General features: G+C 42.2%; 1 protein-coding gene across 1 annotated transcript in view; it reads left to right on the top strand.

The window, feature by feature from the left end:
- Positions 1–20,271, top strand: part of MYSM1 (Myb like, SWIRM and MPN domains 1) — a 120,053-nt gene that overhangs the window by 74,952 nt on the left and 24,830 nt on the right. Inside the window, exons 12-13 of the mRNA XM_078776325.1 lie at positions 5,673–5,758; positions 13,163–13,223. Of these exons, the coding sequence (XP_078632451.1) occupies positions 5,673–5,758; positions 13,163–13,223 (147 nt within the window). The remainder of the gene's footprint in view (positions 1–5,672; positions 5,759–13,162; positions 13,224–20,271) is intronic.

Here is a 20,271-nt window from a genome sequence, read left to right as displayed (position 1 = left end):
GCATTTCAATGCATTTTAATGGGGAAATTTAATTTGAGAAACGAGCAAATTGAGTTACGAGCTCGGTCACAGACCGAATTAAACTCGTAAGTCAAGGTTTCACTGTATATATCTATATATATAAAGTAGAGTTGGCCTCTGTGTCTGTATCCTGATCTATCTATGATCTCTAAGATCTCGAGAACCCGTGGACGGATTTGCGAGCGGAAAGTACTGTTCGACTCGGGATGGTCCCAGGAATGTCACGGAGACATAAACATTTTAAAAATTTCGGGTTTTAAAATTAGCGTATTATTAGCACTAGGAGGGATTCGAAGGGAGGGAGCGCAGCGCTTCTAGCGCTTCTGACTACAGCACACCTTAAAATTAAAAAAACTTCGGGTTTTAAAATTAGTGTGTTACGCGTAATTAGCGCTAGCAGAAGAGGGAGGGAATCTAAGGGAGGGAGCGCAGTGCTCCCTCCAGCGCTTCTGTTAGCGTAATTAGCGTATTTCGGAACGTTAATTTTTCAACTTCATTATTCGGAATCAGTACGTCCCAGAGAACCTTCGTAACGTTAATTTTTCAACTTCATCCGATTGACATGGGACCAACGGCATGTGACAAAGAGTGAAACATACAGGCTACATTTATTTGACGACAATGAGTTCCGACTTCCGACCTCGGTGGGATGACAGGCTGAGTCAACCCCCCTGGTGTGAAGGGGGAGGAGGAGGGGAGGGGGAAGAGAAGGGGAGGGGAACGAGGGGGAAGGGGATGGGAGGGGGGAGGGGGAGGGGGAAGGGGGAGGGGGGAGGGGGAAGGGGGAGGGGAGGGGGGGAGGGGAAAGGGGGGGGAGGGGGAGGGGAGGGGCCCTTCTTCCCCTGGGCACCCCCGCACCCTTCCCTCCCCCCTTCCCCTCCCCCCCTCCCCCCCCCTTCCCCCTCCCCCCATTCCCCTCCCCTCCTCTTCCCCCTCCCCTCCTCCTCCCCCGCTTCCCCCTCCCCTCCTCCTCCCCCGCTTCCCCCTCCCCCCTCCCCCCCGTTCCCCTCCCCTCCTCTTCCCCCTCCCCTCCTCCTCCCACTCCCGTGCAAAGCCGGGTACCTCTGCTAGTATATATATATATACACATAATCCCTCCCTGCCAACATTAGCTAATGGATGTTAAAAAAAATCCCACGGTATCCTTTGATGAGGAGTAAGTGACTTATCCTGTTGCTCTTCGTTAAATTCTAGAAATTTCTGCCCTTACGTGCAGGCGAACTGCCTCAGCTGCACAGATTTGCTCCCAGCAAGTAGGCACATGCCTCATACATGAGAAGAGAAAGGCTAATTGTGTAGATCCCTTTCCACAATGCTCAAATTGAAACTTCAGTATTGACTATGATATTAAAATTCCCATATCGTATCAAATCACAAATCACTTGACATATCTTGCAACGACCTGTCTAAATTCGTTATCACTCAAATTTTGATGCATAATTGTCACAAAAAGTACTGTACTCTATGCTTGTGGAAATCTTAGTAAAATGTGGTGAAGTCCATTTTCATGTTATTAGGTTTACTCTCCATGAAATGGAGAGAAACCTATTATTACTGCTAGAGTTTTTCTTATTATTATTCTTCCGCCCTATTTTGCACCTCCGAAAACTTCATAATTAATGTTCTCAGCAACCGCTGGTCGGATTGACAGGAAATTTTCATCAAATGATCGTCTCGGCTCCTATAATTTTTTCATGCTAATTATGACGTCATAGGTCACGTGGTGTGGGCGCCATCTTGTAAAACAAATTCAACTTTTCTCCTCTGTATCTCCGCAACAGCTCAATGGAACAATTTGAGGAATGGCTCATTCTAAAGAACTCTTCAATGGGAACAAAAGACATGTGTATCGAGTATATAAAAAATGCTAACGTTAAGAGGTTAGAATTCGTCAAACAAAAAATTTTCTCCCCCGAAAATGGGATTTTTTTCCCAGATGCTTAGTTAAAAAAAACTCAGAATGCGAAGATTTTCGAAGTCATACGTCTCATGGTTCGGCCGCCATCTTGTTTTCCGTGAAAAAACACAAAAAACCCTTTTTCTCCGCAACGGCTGAACGGATCGAGCCCAAACTTGGCATGTGTATTCGCATACCCATGACGAACAAAAAAGTCAATGAGCACGACGTCATCCGACACATGGTTTCAGAGTTATGACGTTTTAAAGCTCAAACTAGAAATGGAATCACCTCCTTAATTTGTGGAGATATCGAGTGCAAACTTTACACAAATGTTCCTCATGGGGGGATGTTTCATCGTTACTTGAGACGTTTGATAAGTCACATGGTTTGGCCGCAATAAATAATGGAAGTTTAAATTTTAAAAAGCTTGTAACTCTTGAACCACTGCATGGATCGACTTGAATTTTTAATGCAATGTGGCTCTCATCAAGCGAAACAAGTGTGCAAACTTTCAAGATGATTGGATGTACGGTCGCGAAGCTATAAGTCTTTATTGTTGAAAGAAGAAGAAACACACCATTTTGTCTTTCCAGAACGTGCTCACGATAACGCGATCTCCCGCGGTCATTTGAACTTCAAAAAAAATTATAATTGCAGATTTGTCAATAGATGAGGCATATTAACAAATGAATGAAACAGATTTGCTCAAATTCTGACTATTTTTAACTCGATCGTATTTCACTGAAAGTAAGTCCATCAAAGCGCGTACGTAATAGCACGAAAATACAGTGGCCCATTTGCGCATGTGCAAACATCCATCCACATATTACGTACGCGTCCACACGTGACCTTGTGCTCCAGCGCTACCATTTGCGCATGCGCGATTTTTTCAGCGTTTAAGTGCTTCGTTGCACCACCTGCGCATGCGCAGGGTTGGCGGGATTGACGCATTAGAATGTTTGGTGCTGTGCGAGAAGGAAATGGCTGTCATGGTCGTAATTGGTCTTGAAATTTGCGCAAATAAATGCCCTACACGATGCCGTTTATTTCGTCAAAATCCATCCAGCCGATCTGAAGTTATATGAAGAAATGCATTTACGTCGTGACGTCATCACGCTATTTTCGAATGCAGACGTCTTTTCGGAAATTAAATAAAGATAGAAATCGAAATGAATCATGTCCGCGATCTGCGCATGCGCGGTTTTCTCAGTCGCTTTTCAGTGGCATCGCAGTGCAACCCATCTGCGCATGCGCCAGCTATTGAAAATTGGGTCGCCACTGCAAAATCCAAGATGGCCACCACATGTATGTCTGAACCTTGCAACCTGCATATCTTGAAAATAAGCAAAGTAGCAACTTCTAATTTGGTGTGTGGGTGTATCTAGGCACAAGGAAGAACGCTATCGAAAATTGGGTCGCCACGTCAAAATCCAAGATGGCCGCCACCATATATATGTCTGACCTTGCAACCTGCATATCCTGAAAAATAAGCGAAGTAGCAACGTCTAATTTGGTGTGTGGGTGTACCTAGGCACAAGGAAGAACGCTATCGAAAATTGGGTCGCCACGTCAAAATCCAAGATGACCGCCACCATATATATGTCTGAACCTTGTGAGCGGAATATTTGAAAAATAAGCAAAGCACCAACTTCTAATTTGGTGTGTGGGTGTATCTAGGCATAAGGAAGAACGCTATCATAAATTGGGTCGCCACGTCAAAATCCAAGATGGCCGCCACCATATCTATGTCTGAACTTTGTGAGCGGATATCTTGAAAAATAAGCAAAGAACAACTTCTAATTTGGGTGCGTGGGTGTATCTAGGCATAAGGAAGAACGCTATTGAAAATTGGGTCGCCACGTCAAATCCAAGATGGCCGCCACCATATATATGTCTGACCTTGCAACCTGTATATCTTGAAAAATAAGCGTGTGTGTGTGTGTAGGGGGGGTGTGTGTGTGCGTGTGGGGGGAGGGGTGTGCGGGTGTTTGTGTGTGTGTGCATGTGTGTTAGGGTTGGGGGGGGTGGGGGATGTGTGCATGTGTTTGTGTGTGTGTTAGGGGTGGGGGGGGGGGGGTATGTGTGTGTGTTTGTGTGTGTGTGTGTTGGGGGCGGGGGGGGGATGTGTGCATGTGTGTGTGTTAGGGGTGTGGGGATATGTGGTGTGTGTGTGTGTGTGTGTGTGTGTGTGTGTGTGTGTGTGTGTGTGTGTGTGTGTGTGTGTGTGTTGGGGGTGGGGGTGGGAGGACGTGTGCATGTGTTTGTGTGTGTGTATATGGGTGGGGGGTAGGGGGAATGTGTGTGTGTGTGGGGATGTGTGTGTGGGGGGGGGGGGGTGTGGGGGTGTGTGTCAGGGGATGTGTGTGTGGGATGTGTCTTGGGGGGTGGGGGGAGGGGGTTGTGCATTTGTCTGGATATGTGTGTGCGGGGGGGGGGGAGGTGTGTGCGCGTGTTTGTGTGTGGATATGTGTGTGTGTGGATATGTGTGTGTGTGTGTGTGTGTGTGTGTGTGTGTGTGTGTGTGTGGGGGTGGGGTGTATGTGTGTGTGTGTGTAGGGGGGATGTGTGTGTGTGTGTTGGTGGAGGGGGGGGGGGGTTGGTGTGTGTGTGTGTGTGTGTTTGGGGGGAGGGGTGTGGGTGGGGGTAGGGGGGATGTGTGTGTGTATGTGTGTGTGTTGTGTGTGTGCATGTGTGTGTCTGTGTGTGTTGGGGGTGGGGGGATGTATGCGTGTGTTTGTGTGTGTGTTAGGGGTGGGGGGATATGTGTGTGTGTGTGTGTGTGTGTGTAGGTGGGGGGGGTTGGTGTGTGTGTGTGTGTGTGTTTAGAGGGGTGTGCGTATGGGGGGAGGGGTGTGGTGGGGGTAGGGGGGATGTGTGCGTGTGTTTGTGTGTGTTAGGGGTGGGGGGATTTGTGTGTGCATGTGTGTGTGTGTTGGGGTGGGGGGGGGGTGTAGAGATGTGTGCGTGTGTTTGTGTGTGTGTGTATGTGGGGGAGGGGGTGGGGTGGAAGGGGATGTGCGTTTGTGTGGATATGTGTGGGTGTGTGGAGGGAGGGGTGTGGGGGTGTTTGTGTGTGGGTGTGTGTGTAGATATGTGTGTTTGTGTGTGGGTGTGGATGTGTGTGTGTGTGTGTGTTGGGGGTGGGGTGTGTTTGTGTATGTGGAGGGGGGGGGTTGGTGTGTGTGTGTGTGTGTGTGTGTGTGTGTGTGTGTGTGTGTGTGTGTGTGTGTGTGTGTGTGTGTGTGTGTGTGTGTGTGTGTGTGTGTGTGTGTGTGGAGGGGTGTGGGTGTGTGTGTGGGAGGGGGTAGGGGGATGTGTGTGTGTGTGTGTGTGTGCGTGTGTGTGTGTGTGTGTCGGGGTTGTATCCAAGGGGGTTGTGTCAAAGCATGTCCAATGAAAGTGGGGTTGTATCACAAGTGGGGTTGTATCACAAGTGGGGTTGTATCAAAAGTGGGGTTGTATCAACAGTGGGGTTGCATCAAAAGTGGGTGCGAGTAAACCGGTCATCACTGCCAGCAGTTTTAAAGTGGCAGTTCTAGTTTTGTTTTACTCTTACATTTTGTAGCATGAAAAGAAAAAACGGTTTCAAATATGAAGAACATTATGGTTGAATCTGATTTTCGTGTGTGTGTGTGTGTGTGTGTGTGTGTGTGTGTGTGTGTGTGTGTGTGTGTGTGTGTGTGTGTGTGTGTGTGTGTGTGTGTGTGTGTGCGCACACACATACCTGCACATGCATGACCAACCCTGGCAGCACCTGTCGTCAGAAGAGTTGAGTCAAGAGAATTTGTTTCCCCGACATGAAGCCAAGAGACCTAGGGGCAGCAGACCAAGCACGAGGTAAAGTTTGGAAATTCACCAGTGATGTGCATTGAGCATGCTTTCACTTTTCATCTGCTACGTTTGTCCTGTTTGATCAGGATCAAGCTGCTAATGAAAGGTTTCTATATTTGTGATTGTAGAGTTAGAGGGGAAAAATGCATGAGCTGGGTTTTATTTATCATTGTAACATGCTTCACCATCCATTAGTGATAACAGTGTGGGTGAATCATCTCTAACTAGAACGGCACTCGGTAGAGCGCACACCTCCACCAGGTTGAACAGTTTATGTTTTGTGTCCACCGATAGGCCGGATCTGGATTTGGACCTGAACCAAAATCTAATCGGCTTGTTCTTGTCACCTCACCAACTCATCCACCAAGTTTAGTCATTAGTCATCCATAACCTTTTTAAATATCATGTTATATATTCACTTTTCGCCCGATCTCTCAATGATGAAGAATCACCTAAAAATTTTAATAACTCTCGTATCCGAATCCATATTCAGATCATCACCAAAATCGAATCGATTCGGTCTTGTCACACACCCAACCAGTCTCCCAAGTTTTGTCCAAATCCCTCCATAACTTTTTGAGATATCCTGCTATACATCGTTTTTGGCCCTATCTCCCAATGGTGAAGAATCACTTAAAAATTCTACTAGCCGGATGGATCCAAATCTTCACCAAAATCTAATCATTTCTTCCTTGTCACTTACATTACTTCCCTCTCTGCCAAATTTTGTCCGAATCCGTCCACAAATTTTTGAGATATCTTGTTAACAGACAGACAGACAGACAGACATAAAACATAACCTCCATCCACCTTTGGTTGCGGAGGTAATAATATCATTGCGATCTTATTAACCAATGAAAGTTGATGGGAAATGCTTCATAATAGTTCACTTCACACAATTTTTCTTCTACAAAAGCCTTACTTACAGAGACATTCTAAATGATTCCTATGAATATCGTTAACAATTTCTCAGTTTTCAGTGGAATAAATAGGGTGGAATTTATATCATAATATACTATGAGGTTGACTTTGTGCATCTAAAAAATTAGCGCCTTACCTCGAGCAACTTTATGCCTTGTTTGGGGCGATTTACATTAAAATACATAGATTTCCTCTGGTGAGTTGCTGTTTACACTTCCTTCTGCTGTGTAATTGGCTTCATTGCGACTTTATAGTTTGCCATCAGGGGGTTGTGAACTTTCCTCGACTTGATTTTGGTGTGGTTTTTTTTTTTTTAAGCCAAACTGTCCGTTTAGCTGGGTAAACACCACCATCGACGCTGCTGCTGCTGCTGCTGTTGGTGTCGTTGTTGTTGCTGAGGGTGTTACTGTTGCTTCTGTTTTAGATCTGATTTTACTTTATCTTCTGAAGCTCTTCGGCGAGTGGCATGGGCATACTAACACTTAAAACTTTGACCCATCTCATTTCCCCATGGTCGTAAACATACCCTTGTCAAATTTTAATTGACAAAATCCAAATTTTATATTATCTGCCGACACAGTTCAACCCAAGCCTTCGCAGTATTACATTGTGATAATATTGGCACTGTAATTCAGCGATTGATCATAAAACATAGCAGTAGGCATTATCTGTAATTATCTGTAAATTTCTGTAAAAGTATTATCTGTAAATTGTTGCTATTTCAAAGTGATACCAAATACAGTATGTTTATGTGGAGGAGAACTGTCAAATGAACTTTCTATAACTGCTGCCATGACCCAGAAGCACTTGTCACTTTGGACAATGTTTCATAGTATAATGACTGCTTGCCAACATCACAATGACCAGAATCACTTCAATAGGTTTAAGAATGTGGTGCATTTTCTTTAAAAAAACATTTTCACGTTTTTAATTTTAGGCCAAGAAAGGGCATACAAAGTCTTTCGAAAGAGGTGGAAGCTAAGTTGGAGAGAGTTAGGGTGAATGTTATGGAGACCATGACAAAAAATGATAAATTATGTGGTGAAGAAACACTTCCTCTCTTCCAAATAAATAAATAATTCATATGTCCAGTGAATATTTTTCAAATTTCATTTCGAAAAGAAGATCCAAACAAATCACAATGCACAGCAAAACATAATTTGATCCATTATTTCCAACTCGTGGGCGGAAGTTGTTTTCACCCCTATAGGTGGATGCAGGTTGTTTTGACATCTGCCTGTTTGCCTATGAGCAAGATGTCTCAAAAAGTTGCGGACAGATTCGGACGAAACTTGGAAGATGAATTGGGTGTTTGACAAGGATGGATTGATTAGATTTTGGTGAAGATCTGGATTTGGATCCTGATATAACATTTTTTTTTTTCGAATTACCCCGTGCACTCGAAGCAAAAAGCGGGATTAAGCAAATGGTTCACCTCTGTCTGTCTCTCTGTCCATCCGTCTGCCTACAAATGTCAATTTGTGATGAAGGAACAACTTAATTTGAATTGAATGTTATATTTTGATCGTGAATCCGAAAACAAACCTCCAGTTTCACAGTACACTGGCTTGAATGTGAATCCGAAAACAAACCTCCAGGTTAGCAGTACGTTGGCTTGAATGTGAATCCGAAAACAAACCTCCAGTTTCACAGTACACTGGCTTGAATGTGAATCCGAAAACAAACCTCCAGGTTAGCAGTACGTTGGCTTGAATGTGAATCCGAAAACAAACCTCCAGGTTAGCAGTACTATGGCTTGAACATGAATCCGAAAACAAACCTCCAGTTTAGCAGTACTTTAGCTTGAATGTGAATCCGAAAACAAACCTTCAGGTTAGCAGTACTTTGGCTTGAACGTGAATCTGAAAACAAACCTCCAGGTTCGCAGTACTTTGGCTTGAATGTGAATCCAAAACAAACCTCCAGGTTAGCAGTACTTTAGCTTGAACGTGAATCTGAAAACAAACCTCCAGTTTCACAGTACTTTGGCTTGAACGTGAATCCAAAACAAACCTCCAGGTTAGCAGTACTTTGGCTTGAATGTGAATCCGAAAACAAATCTCCAGTTTCGCAGTACTTTGGCTTGAACGTGAATCCAAAACAAACCTCCAGGTTAGCAGTACTTTGGCTTGAACGTGAATCTGAAAACAAACCTCCAGTTTAGCAGTACTTTGGCATGAATGTGAATCCGAAAACAAACCTCCAGTTTCGCAGTACTTTGGCTTGAATGTGAATCCAAAACAAACCTCCAGGTTAGCAGTACTTTGGCTTGAACGTGTGTCCAAAACAAACCTCCAGTTTAGCAGTACTTTGGCTTGAATGTGAATCCGAAAACAAACCTCCAGGGTTGTTAAGGTTAGGGTTAAGGTCAGAACCCACCTCTGAAGGGTAAGTACCTCCCGTCCACCTCCAGTTTAGCAGTACTTTGGCTAAAATGAAGTTTAGCAATGGTGCTAAACTTCCAGAAGTACTGCTACTTTGGCTTGAACGTGTATCTGAAAACAAATCTCCAGGTTAGCAGTACTTTGGCTTGAATGTGAATCCGAAAACAAACCTCTAGTTTAGCAGTACTTTGGCTTGAATGTGAATCCGAAAACAAACCTCCAGTTTAGCAGAACATTGGCTTAAACGTGAATCCAAAACAAACCTACAGTTTAGCAGTACTTTGGCTTGAATGTGAATCCAAAACAAACCTCCAGTTTAGCAGGACTTTAGCTTGAACGAGAATCTGAAAACAAACTTCCAGGTGAGCAGAACCTTGGCTTGAACGTGAATCCAAAACAAACCTCCAGGTTAGCAGAACTTTGGCTTGAACGTGAATCTGAAAACAAACCTCCAGTTTCGCAGTACTTTGGCTTGAATGTGAATCCAAAACAAACCTCCAGGTTAGCAGTACTTTGGCTTGAACGTGAGTCCAAAACAAACCTCCAGGTTAGCAGTACTTTGGCGTGAAAGTGAATCTGAAAACAAACCTCCAGTTTAGCAGTACTTTGGCTTGAATGTGAATCCGAAAACAAACCTCCAGTTTAGCAGAACATTGGCTTGAACGTGAATTCAAAACAAACCTCCAGTTTAGCAGTACTTTGGCTTGAACGTGAATTCAAAACAAACCTCCAGTTTAGCAGTACTTTGGCTTGAACATGAATTCAAAACAAACCTCCAGTTTAGCAGTACTTTGGCTTGAACGTGAATTCAAAACAAACCTCCAGTTTCGCAGTACTTTGGCTTGAACGTGAATTCAAAACAAACCTCCAGTTTAGCAGTACTTTGGCTTGAACATGAATTCAAAACAAACCTCCAGTTTAGTAGTACTTTGGCTTGAACGTGAATTCAAAACAAACCTCCAGTTTAGCAGTACTTTGGCTTGAACATGAATTCAAAACAAATCTCCAGTTTAGCAGTACTTTGGCTTGAACATGAATTCAAAACAAACCTCCAGTTTAGTAGTACTTTGGCTTGAACATGAATTCAAAACAAACCTCCAGTTTAGCAGAACATTGGCTTGAACGTGAATTCACAACAAACCTCCAGTTTAGCAGTACTTTGGCTTGAACGTGAATTCAAAACAAACTTCCAGTTTAGCAGTATGTTGGCTTGAACATGAATTCAAAACAAACCTCCAGTTTAGCAGTACTTTGGCTTGAACGTGAATTCAAAACAAACCTCCAGTTTAGTAGTACTTTGGCTTGTACATGAATTCAAAACAAACCACCAGTTTAGCAGTACTTTGGCTTGAACGTGAATTCAAAACAAACCTCCAGTTTAGCAGTACTTTGGCTTGAACGTGAATTCAAAACAAACCTCCAGTTTAGCATTACTTTGGCTTGAACATGAATTCAAAACAAACCTCCAGTTTAGCATTACTTTGGCTTGAACGTGAATTCAAAACAAACCTCCAGTTTAGCAGAACATTGGCTTGAACGTGAATTCAAAACAAACCACCAGTTTAGCAGTACTTTGGCTTGAACGTGAATTCAAAACAAACCTCCAGTTTAGCAGTACTTTGGCTTGAACGTGAATTCAAAACAAACCTCCAGTTTAGCAGTACTTTGGCTTGAACATGAATTCAAAACAAACCTCCAGTTTAGCAGTACTTTGGCTTGAACGTGAATTCAAAACAAACCTCCAGTTTAGCATTACTTTGGCTTGAACATGAATTCAAAACAAACCTCCAGTTTAGCAGTACTTTGGCTTGAACGTGAATTCAAAACAAACATCCAGTTTAGCAGTACTCTGGCTTGAACATGAATTCAAAACAAACCTCCAGTTTAGCATTACTTTGGCTTGAACGTGAATCCAAAAACGAACTTCCAGTTTAGCAGTACTTTGGCTTGAACATGAATTCAAAACAAACCTCCAGTTTAGCAGTACTTTGCCTCTAAATTTGTCCCAATCACTCATGCGCAGAGGAGCAGAGAGATAATTTTAAAGCGGTGAAGCTGCTTCAATATTTGGCTATGTACTTTTTCCATCTGTCCGTCCATCCGTCGTAAATGAAGACAAACCTGTCTAACCCACCTCTGAAGGGTTCTTAAGGGTAATTCTAATGGGTTTCATTCATTTCTAGGCTTTGCCTGTTTCATATTAAAAATGCCAAAAGGAACCACTTCCTTCGGACATGGGTGGGATTTATTTATTTATTTTACTCTGTCTGCCTGGCTGGCAGCAAAACAAAATTGAACATCACTCCAAACAGGAAAATTACTGTTTTTGTGGATGTTATAAAGGACACGAAGAACTAATGTAACATGTTAAATAAGGTGTTGTATAAGACATTGCATCTACAGCGGTAAACTTCGGGGGGGGTGGCGGGGGAGGTTTCTACAACCTTAAGAGTCTCTTATATTTCAATTGAATTTTATACTTGAACACTGTAGAATACAAATCACTTTTTGCTACTTTCAAAACCCTTCCATTTAGCAGTAATTTAATGTGCTAAAGAAGTTGGTGTAGTAGACACCATCAATGGTGCTAAACTTCCAGAATTTTTTAATACCACCTTTAAAATAATAATTATTTTTTCAATTGAATTATAAACTCGAACACTGAGTTGGGGTAATGAGTTCTATGAAGTCTATTTCAAGTGATTCTTCACTATTGATAGATATGGCCAAAAACGATATATAATACAGTATAGCACGACATGTCAAAACGTTATGGACAAGTTACGACAAATTGGTGAATGTGTTGGGTAGATGACAAGAACAAGCCGATTTGATTTTGGTTAAGGTCCAGATGCAAATGTTGGCCTATCAGTAGGATACAAAATGTAATCGGATCAGGCAGGTAAGGTACATACACGCTCTGCCGAGTGCCAGTCTAGTTTGTCTCTTTGTTTATGAGCACGATCGTTTAAAATGGTATGGGCAGATTCAGACAAAACTTGGTGTACAGATTGGGTGTGCGACAACGATGAATTGATTATGCAGTCGGACCCCGGTATTTGCGTAGCCCACGTATTCGTGGTTGATTAAATGTGACCTGCTTCTACATTTGTGGGGCCCCGCGTATTCGCCGTTTTTCACAGTGCAGAAAAAACCCATCTCCCACCAGCCGTGCACATGACACTTCTAAAAATTTCCACATATCATGCGTAAACAACTTTCAGCTACGCATACACCATTCCCCACCAACTGTGCACATTACAAAAGCATCTTCCATGCGTCATGCATAAAGCGTCATGCATAAAGCCATAATAAAGTTTTTTTTGTGGGTGTAGTCACGCTTTTTTTTAGGCGTACTCATGGTTTTCACTGGATTTTTTATTTCCTCCATTATGAATCACAAACCGCTGGGAACTTATCCCCCCCCCCCCTCCCCCACACCCCTCCGCCCTCCATCTTCCCATTGAAACAATGTCCTCACATTCGCGGATTCGACATTCGCAGCATTTTCGAGGAAAGTATCCCCCGCGAAAGTCAGTGTCCGACTGTATTTTAGTGAGGATCTGGATCCGGATACTGGAATTTTTAAGTGATTCTTCACCATTGAGAAACAGGGCCAAACACGTGATATGGCACAGCATTTTATAATGGTGTGGATGGATTACGACAAAACTTGGTGGATGAGTTAGGTAGGGCACAATAACAAGCTGATTAGATTTTCATCAAGGTCTGGATGCAGACCCGTCCTATCAGTAGGATGCAAATCCTAAACTGTTCAGCCTGGCCAGGGGTATGCACTCTACCAAGTGCCGTTCTAGTTCTACAGGTATAAGTATATCCTTTGGTTATTGATCTGCATCTATTTGAAAATCATTCTCCTTATCGTATTTGTCATATAAACAATTTATCTGCCATTGAACATTTTTTTGCATTTACTGAAGGGAATTCAAACATATATTGAAATAATTCAACATAACCTAAACGTAACCTAAACTTCTCTGCTTGCCCAAGCAAATATGTGATTATATCGATATTGTATTTGGTTGCTTGTGTGGTCTAATTTGCTAAATGTCTCATTGCCATTTTTCTTTTTGTCTTTTTTTAGTTCAAGCTCTCTTTGCCCATTCCGCTTGGTGGCCTGTTCATCTTTTACCAAGGAGAGGCCGGTATGTTCTGGTCTTTTGGAATGCTTGTTTGATGTACATTCTTATCATTTGTACTTGCAAAATCGAAGATTTTTCAAGTATATTGGTCGGTTGCATTTGTTATTACTTGGGAAAAAAATTTTTTTACTGCCTCCGCCCCCAAAGGTGGCCGGAGGCATTATGTTTTCGGGTTGTCCGTCTGTCCGTCCAGGCTAAGCCTCGTGTTTTTCAGCAACCACGTATCCAATTGAGATGAAACTTTCAGGGTAGGAGTTACACCATGCAGAATGTTTTTTTAGGATAATTGTGACGTCATCGGTCATGTTGTATGTCAGCCATCTTGGATTAAACGCAAACAATAATAAAATTATTTCTTGGAAACCACTGAATGGAAAAATTTGAAACTTGGCACATTGTCAAGTACTCCCAATGGGGAACAAGAGCATGATAATGATGACATCATAGGTAAAGTGGTATACCAGCCAAAAATGTTTTAATCGAATTCCTTATCCTAAAAGTCTGAAATTGCATGCACATGATCTATGATCCATTTGTATTGAAATATTTAATTTATGACATCATCGGTCACATGGTTTGGCAGCCATATTAGATTTAACCTAAAAACTTTGAAAAAATCTTCTCCCAAACCACCAAATCGATTGACTCGAAACTGTGTGTCATTGACTAGACATGGCAATTAAAAGATGATCACAAAAACATCATTGGTCACATGGTGTGTTCGCCATATTGAATTGAAGGAAAATATTAAATTATTATATCTCTGAAACCGCTTACCCTATCGATGCAAAATTTTACAAATATCATCTAACACAATTACCTGGTGTTGGCCTAATGGTTAGGGTGGCGGGATTGGGATCCTAAGGTCCTGAGTTCGAATCCCGTTCAATTAACGCCAGGTGGGGTGACTCAGCCTGTCATCCTTCCGAGGTCGGCAAAATGAGTACCAAAGAACTGGTTATAGAGAGGCATTGCATCAGCGGCAGACGCACCCACAGAAAAATGATGCAACCAGCAGCCGGGTGGCTGCACACGAACCACCCACCCATCTAACACCACAGTTGCATATACATTGAAAATGATGATGTCGTCGGTCACGTGGTTTGGCAGCCTTCTTGGATAGAAAAACGAACCTTGTCGATCAACACGAAACTTCACAAACATGTGATCCCCTACCCATACATATGCAGAGTGTCCATTTTTTAAGGTCATAAGTCACATGGTATGGCAGCCATATTAGCTTGAAAGCCAATATTTAAAAAAATCCCTTCTCTGAAACCATTTCTCCGATCGATGTACAACCTGTCATGGCTGATGAAAATGTGATACTTGAAAACAGCTGAAGGGATTTAAATCAAACTATTTTTAGGACAGTGAACGAGGGCATCTACCCATTGTGGGACTATGCGGAGGCATATTGGTGACAGTCACATTGCTCTAGTTTTGACAAGTATGTTGATCACTCCGGTTTGTGTGTGTGTTTGTGTGTTTGTTTGTATGTGTTCATGTGTTTGTTTGTCCATTCACTTATACTTGCCTACAGGTCACAATTTTAAACCGATCTTCATGCAACTTCACCTAGTGGTAGAGTTTGTGGTCCGAAAATCCTATATATATTGAGGTCACAGGTCAACATAGACAAAAGGTCAACCACTATTTTTCAAATTTCTAAAATCCTCAATTTTCATCCGATTGACTTGAAATCTGAATAGGATTTGCATATCAGCTTACTGAAACCAACCACCAACTATTTTTGAGGTCAACGTAGGCCAAAAGATCAACATAGGCCGAATTTCTAAAATTGTCTTTTCATCCGATTAACTTAAAATTTGAAGGCTATTTCCATAGCAGGTCACTGAATTCAACCACCAATTATTTTCGAGGTCAAAAGGATGCTCTACTGAATGACATTCTACTTTGTTCTGTTTTGCCAAGTGTCGCTGTATGAGTGGTTTTTCATTCTGTCTGTTTGTCTGTCTGTCTGTTTGTCACTCTCCTACAGGTCACAATTCTAAACTGATCGTCATAAAACTTCACCAAGTGATAGAGGTCGTCACAATTGAGAAGCCTATTGATTGAGGTCAATGGTCATCTGGAGGTCAAATTTATAAAATCGCCATGTTTCATCATTTTTGAAAATTGAACATCATTTGCATATTGAGTCATTAAATTGGTAAACCAATTATTTTTGAGGTCGAAAGGTCAAAGGTCAAACTTCTAAAATCATAAAATTTCCATCTGAAAAATCATCACTTTTCATCTTATTAACCTGAGAATTAAACAGCAAATTACATGGTGCATCATTGAATTGGGAAACCAACTTTTTGAGGTCAAAAGGTCAAAGGTCAACTCTAGGTGAAACTCCTAAATCATCAATTTTTATCTGAAAAATCGTCACTTTTCATCCTATTGACCCGAGTTTTGATCAAGATTGTCAATTTTTATCTTGATGAAATGGACCATTTGATGGATCAATGGCAACCTTTTTTGGGGGAAAGGTGGATTTTGCATGTATCGTGCTCTGCATGACGTCTTGTTGTTTTTTTATTTAATGTATTTTTTAACTGTGACATTTGCCTTGAAAGCAAACAAATCATCAAACTCTATCCACTGCACAGGTAGTCAGATTAGTAAATATGATTAGGTTAATAGTATTGGTATTTTATTGGATAAATGAACAAGGTGATGTAAGAGCTGGACATTGAATTAATTCTCTCTGCAACATTCCCACCACTTGATAAAAGTGCTCAAGTCTTTGCTTACATAGACAGCCAAAACACATCTCTTTTCATTTTCATGAATATTTATACAAAAGTTTAGTCTTGCCATTCTCAGAATGGCATTGAATGACATTCTCTGAGGCATCAATAGTATAATTGTACATAAATGCAAAATGAATCAAATGATAATCTAGATCCTACAAAAGAAAACAGCAAAAAACATTAAACACGAGACAATAAGTTGTGGTGCAAAGCTGATTTAAACAAATCATCCGCACAGCAAGACGTCATTCTGTGAGCATTGATGGCATTATGAACTTTTTCAATTCAGGAATCTACAACATAAATATTTTTCAAACCCCCACCCCAGTGGTAGGATTGCTGTTTGTGCCAAGAGCTGCATCCCCTACTGCTCATGCTCTGCCCTAATCCTTCCCAATGATACCACTAGCTATGAATTACTCATCCTACCATATAATGTTTATCCGTATGATATATTGTTCACCTAATGATGACCTACAGATGTACACCTCTCTCTGATAACATACACCAATTAATAACACCATCGCAACTCTTAGTCCTCGTCTACGGTGAAATAAATCGCCATGATGCTAGTCAGTTGGTAGTTCACACTGAAGCAACCTGAAATGGAGAAATATACTAGGGACTGCCATGTGACTGAACAGATGTCAAAGAAGATTGAAGTCTCGAGCAACCACTTTGGAAAGGTCTGTGCTGTTCATTCATACATTCAGCAATTGTTCACAAAAGCGATCACCAAGCCTTCACCCCAGTTTCACTGATGGAGGACCGCTTGCAGAGAGTGCATGTGATTCTATAGATCATATTCACGGAGGTGTCGTCAAAGTTGTCTGTAACTTTAATACTACTTCTGGGTCCTGGAAGCAAAACGTTTTTCGTGATGAAAGGGCAGGTGTTAGTGACTTCTTCAACATTCCTGGTGAGCAACTGCTGGGGATGCCTCTTCATGGTGATTGGAATCCCCCAACGCAAGTCAGGGGCCAAATAATCTCCCATTCCTTCCTGCTACCTGGATTAGTCAGGGCAGCGTGGCCACGACCAGAGTCCCGATCAGTCCCCATGGACCTGGCCTATTCCCTCTTCTCTCTGTCTCTCTGTCTCTCTGTCTCTCTGTCTCTCTCTCTCTCTCTCTCTCTCTCTCTCTCTCTCTCTCTCTCTCTGTCTCTGTTTCTGTCTCTGTCTCTCTCTCTCTCTCTGTCTCTGTCTCTCTCTCTCTCTCTCTCTCTCTCTCTCTCTCTCTCTCTCTCTGTCTCTCTCTCTCTCTCTCTGTCTCTCTGTCTCTGTCTCTGTCTCTCTCTCTCTCTCTCTCTCTCTCTCTCTCTCTGTCTCTGTCTCTGTCTCTGTCTCTCTCTGTCTGTCTCTCTGTCTCTCTGTCTCTCTGTCTCATCTCATGGCCTTGCCGAGGAGGGGAGGAATACATCATCCTGGATGGAGGGGATCTCTGAATCGCTCCCGGAAGATTGATTGGCTGTCTACGTGTCACAGGCCTGTTCGAGAGAACTGTCTGGGGCTACACAACACCACCACTACCACCAACAACATTCCTGGTGAGAGGTCAGAGGATAATGGTTCTGCAACCAGGAAATTTTGCAAATGTCTGTACTGTTTAAAAGAGATGAGCAGCTGTTGTCAGGAAATTGAGGCTATTTCAGGATCATTTTGTAAAAGGCCGATTTTACTCTGGATGATGATCTTGACTCTAAGCTTAATGGGATAACAGATCAATCTGAAAGGGATCCTTTTTATTTTTTCTGAGAAGTTTTTTAAGCCGTCTGTCTATCGATGTTACCTTGATAATAATTAGATGGCTAATCTCAACCAATTTCTACTCTCCTTCATTAAGGACACAAATCATGCACTCGCAGCCTTTGAACAGTTCAACTTTCCCTCCAATACAAATTTTTTTATTCCTTGGACACTGTCACCTGCAGCAATGAGGGTCTTCAGCTGCTCAAACACCTTTTCAATCTCTGAACCACTAAGGAACCACACACAGAAACTCTCCTCCGCCTCGCCAAGTTGTTACTCACCCTCAACTACTTCCCGCTTGCCAGTGAATTCTGCAAGGAGATGAATGGCGTATCCATGGGCACCAAATGGGAACCCAGATATGAAAATGTTTTTGGTAGTTTCATTGACAACAGATTTTCGACTAGTTTGATTATACCACCCCAGAATTGTTTGACTACTACATAAACAATTCCATCAGAGCCACATCCTGTAACGGAGAGGATCTAAAACGGTTTATTGACTTTGTCATTTCCTTCCATCCTGCCCTATTTCACATGGGAGATTTTACGTACGTCAGTCATCTTTCTGATCCTTTTTTGTCAAAGAGAACGGACCTGCCACTACTGTCCATTACAAACGTAAAATTCACAAACCAAACCTAAATACCCACGTCAAAAGTTCAATCGCATATTCCCAATTCTTCAGGCTCCGTCATCTGTGCAGTGATGATCCAGACTTCGAATCAAATGAGATGTGCAAGTTTTTATTTTGTTTTTATTTTTTTTGTATACAGGATCGAGGCTCGTGAAAGAGCTAACATTTATCACACAAAAAATCAAAACAGACACACAAAGTATATAATAAGGGGAGCGGTAGACAAGATGGGGAGAGAAGGGGAAGCAAACAAACACAACATTTGAGAGCAGGGACATCGGGAGATCTGTGGGAGGGAGAGGGCTTGGGGGAAGGAGGCGTGGGAGGGGGGTGAGGGTGTGAGAAGTACAGTCACGTGAAAAAGTAAGTACACCCCATGTAAAGTTTTGACTTTTTCAACATATTTCAACATACAGCTATTTGATCTTCATTTCAACAATATTGATAGATAAAGGTGATATAATATAACAAATATCATGAAACATTTACATTTTGTAGGCGATTGCATAATTTAAATAAACATAAATGCAAATTTCGCATGTGGAAAAAGTAAGTACACCCTTGGCTCTAATAGGTGGTATTGCCCCCTTTGGCAGAAACAACCTCAAGTAGGCGTTTCTTACAACTGTAGCAGTCTCTGACATCGACTGGGAGAATTTTTTGCCCACTCCTCCATGCAGAATTCTTTCAGCTGTGCGATGTTTGAGGGGTTTCTTGCATGCACAGCTCGTTTCAAATCCCCCCACAACATCTCGATGGGATTTAGATCCGGGCTTTGACTTGGCCATTCCAGAACCCTCCATTTCTTTCATTTCAGACATTCCTTGGTGGATTTACTGGTATGTTTAGGGTCATTGTCATGTTGCAAGGTCCACCTTCGGTTGAGCTTCAACTTTCCGACAGATGGCCTCACATTATCCTCAAGCACCCTCTGGTACAATGAAGAATTCATAGTGGATTCTATGATGGTGAGCTTCCCAGGCCCTGGTGCAGCAAAGCTGCCCCAAACCATAATATTTCCACCACCATGCTTTACAGTTGGTATCACGTTCTTGTGGTCAAATGCTGTCTTTGGTTTTCGCCAAACATGTCTTCTTGTACTGTGGCCAAATAGCTCTACCATTGACTCATCTGTCCAGAGCACATTGTTCCAGAAATGCTGGTCTTTGCCCAGGTGTTCATTGGCAAACTTTAGTCTTGCCCTGATGTTCTTTCTGGACAGAAAAGGTTTCCTCCTGGCACACCTCCCATGTAGATCAAATTTGTGCAGCCTGTTTCTAAATGTTTCTAAACTCATGCACTTTGACATCAACAGTGGCAAGTGCTACCTGTAGGTCCCGTGATGACATTCTGGGGTTCTTAGAGACTTCTTTCAGCATCTTGCGGTCTGCTCTCGGGCTGAACTTGCTGGGGCGGCCTGGCCTGAACAAGTTGGCAGTTGTTTGGAATCTTCTCCACTTGTAGATGATCTTCCGGACAGTCGAATGATTGATTTCAAATTGTTTGGAGATCTTTTTAAATCCCTTCCCAGACTCGTAGGCATCTATAACCTTCTTTCTGAAGGCCTCAGAGAGCTCTTTTGATTGAGGCATGGTGACGCCACACACTTCAACAACAAATAGCAAACCAAACTAAATGTCTGAGGTTTAAATAAGACAGGTTCCTCCAAGATCCTCTCTAACGATGTTCTAATCATTTACACCTGAGCTGGTGCACCTGATTCTAATTTTAGGTATTTGAAGTAGTGATAAATGTAGGGGTGTACTTACTTTTTCGACATGCGAAATTTGCATTTATGTTTATTTAAATTATACAATGGACTACAAAATGTAAATGTTTCATGATATTTGTTATATTATATCACCTTTATCCATCACTATTGTTGAAATGAAGATCAAATAGCT

The sequence above is a fragment of the Myxine glutinosa genome, chromosome 1 (assembly GCF_964187855.1).
Source record: "Myxine glutinosa chromosome 1, kmMyxGlut1.1, whole genome shotgun sequence".
Taxonomy (NCBI): Eukaryota; Metazoa; Chordata; class Myxini; order Myxiniformes; family Myxinidae; genus Myxine; species Myxine glutinosa.
Note: the sequence above shows the minus strand (reverse complement) of the source record. Positions and strands in the feature narration are given on the sequence as shown.